A 1,263-nucleotide genomic window follows, 5' to 3' on the forward strand; every position below is an offset into this window, starting at 1 on the left:
AAAAAAAAAAAAAAAAAACAAAAAACAGCTGGGCTTTTCTTTACTAACACTGCACTCAGCTGCTGCTGTAAGGAAGGCAAAGGTGTGGAGTCACCTAAACACATCGCTCTACTTCATTAAGACTGGAAGGATCCCAAGACCCTCCGACACCATGTGAAAACACCCCACGGTACCGACCAGCACTGAAGGCCTCCTGGACGGCGCTGAAGTCCTCCTTTCCAGGATTTCAATGATGTACAAATGGCAGGGGCTCCGAAGCCACATTTTCCCATTTATATCCATTAGGTATTGTAAAATGAGAAGCTTGAAAAGAAACACCCAAATTCCAGTCTGCACCTAAAGACAGAACAGCACGAGACATAAACACACCACAGCCGGTGAGCTCTCCCAACTCCAAAAACCCCTCTCAGTTTGCTCTTTGTCACGAGATCTTGACGACCAGCATCAACGTTTCAGCCGGCAAGACCCACGACTCCGAGGGCAGTTCCACAGGATCCTGCGATTTGCCTGTGCCTTTTCTGTCCTCAGATACACAAACACGCCGTTTTACAATGGCCTCTGGTATTCAGTACAGCCACACGCACCGCAGGTTCGCGGCCCAGGAGCAACAGCGTGTAGCACGAAGCCTGTGTGTGCAGCAGACGCTATGCCCAGGTTGGCGTAAGCGCACACCAAGACATTCACACAAGGAGGAAACTGCCTGACAACACGCTTTTTACACCACATTCCCTCATAGGACTGTGCGTGTGGAAAGAAGGAATTCTCTATAAGGTGAGGGACTATGTCTTTCCTGATGTGGCCACTGCTGGCACTCGAGGGCCCTTACCGAGGAGGTCACGTCCAGGTGAAAGAGCATGGGGACCTTCTGATACTGCACATCCAGGAAGGGCAGGAGGGCGCCCAGGACTTGGCTCTCATCCACCTGAGGGTCGATCAGTCGAATGGTTTTCAGAGGCACATTTTCCCTGTGTAACTGCATCTTCATTTTCTCATGCAGCCTCTTCACATAAAGAGACTTTCCTGTAACATTAAAATATAGAAATTAGGCCTGGGTGCGGTCGCTCACGCTTGTAATCCCAGCACTTTGGGAGGCTGAGGCGGGCGGATCATGAGGTCTGGAGTTTGAAACCAGCCTGGCCAACATGGTGAAATCTCATCCCTGCTAAAAATACAAAAAATTAGCCAGGCATGGTAGTGGGGATCTATAATTCCAGCTACTCAGAAGGCTGAGGCAGGAGAATCATTTGAACCCAGGAGGTGGAG

At 50.0% G+C, this 1,263-nt stretch overlaps 1 protein-coding gene across 1 annotated transcript; it reads right to left on the bottom strand.

Moving 5' to 3' along the window:
* Positions 1–70: 70 nt before the first annotated feature.
* LOC108299146 (E3 ubiquitin-protein ligase RNF213-like) lies at positions 71–1,040 on the bottom strand. The gene is made up of 2 exons (XM_017521511.2): positions 827–1,040; positions 71–336 (listed from the first exon to the last, which is right to left on the bottom strand). The coding sequence occupies exons 1-2, from the start codon at positions 983–985 to the stop codon at positions 109–111; spliced, it is 387 nt and encodes a 128-aa protein (XP_017377000.1). The 5' UTR covers positions 986–1,040; the 3' UTR covers positions 71–108.
* Between the last annotated feature and the right edge of the window lie 223 nt (positions 1,041–1,263).

Source organism: Cebus imitator, unplaced genomic scaffold, assembly GCF_001604975.1.
Source record: "Cebus imitator isolate Cc_AM_T3 unplaced genomic scaffold, Cebus_imitator-1.0 Scaffold2349, whole genome shotgun sequence".
Taxonomy (NCBI): Eukaryota; Metazoa; Chordata; class Mammalia; order Primates; family Cebidae; genus Cebus; species Cebus imitator.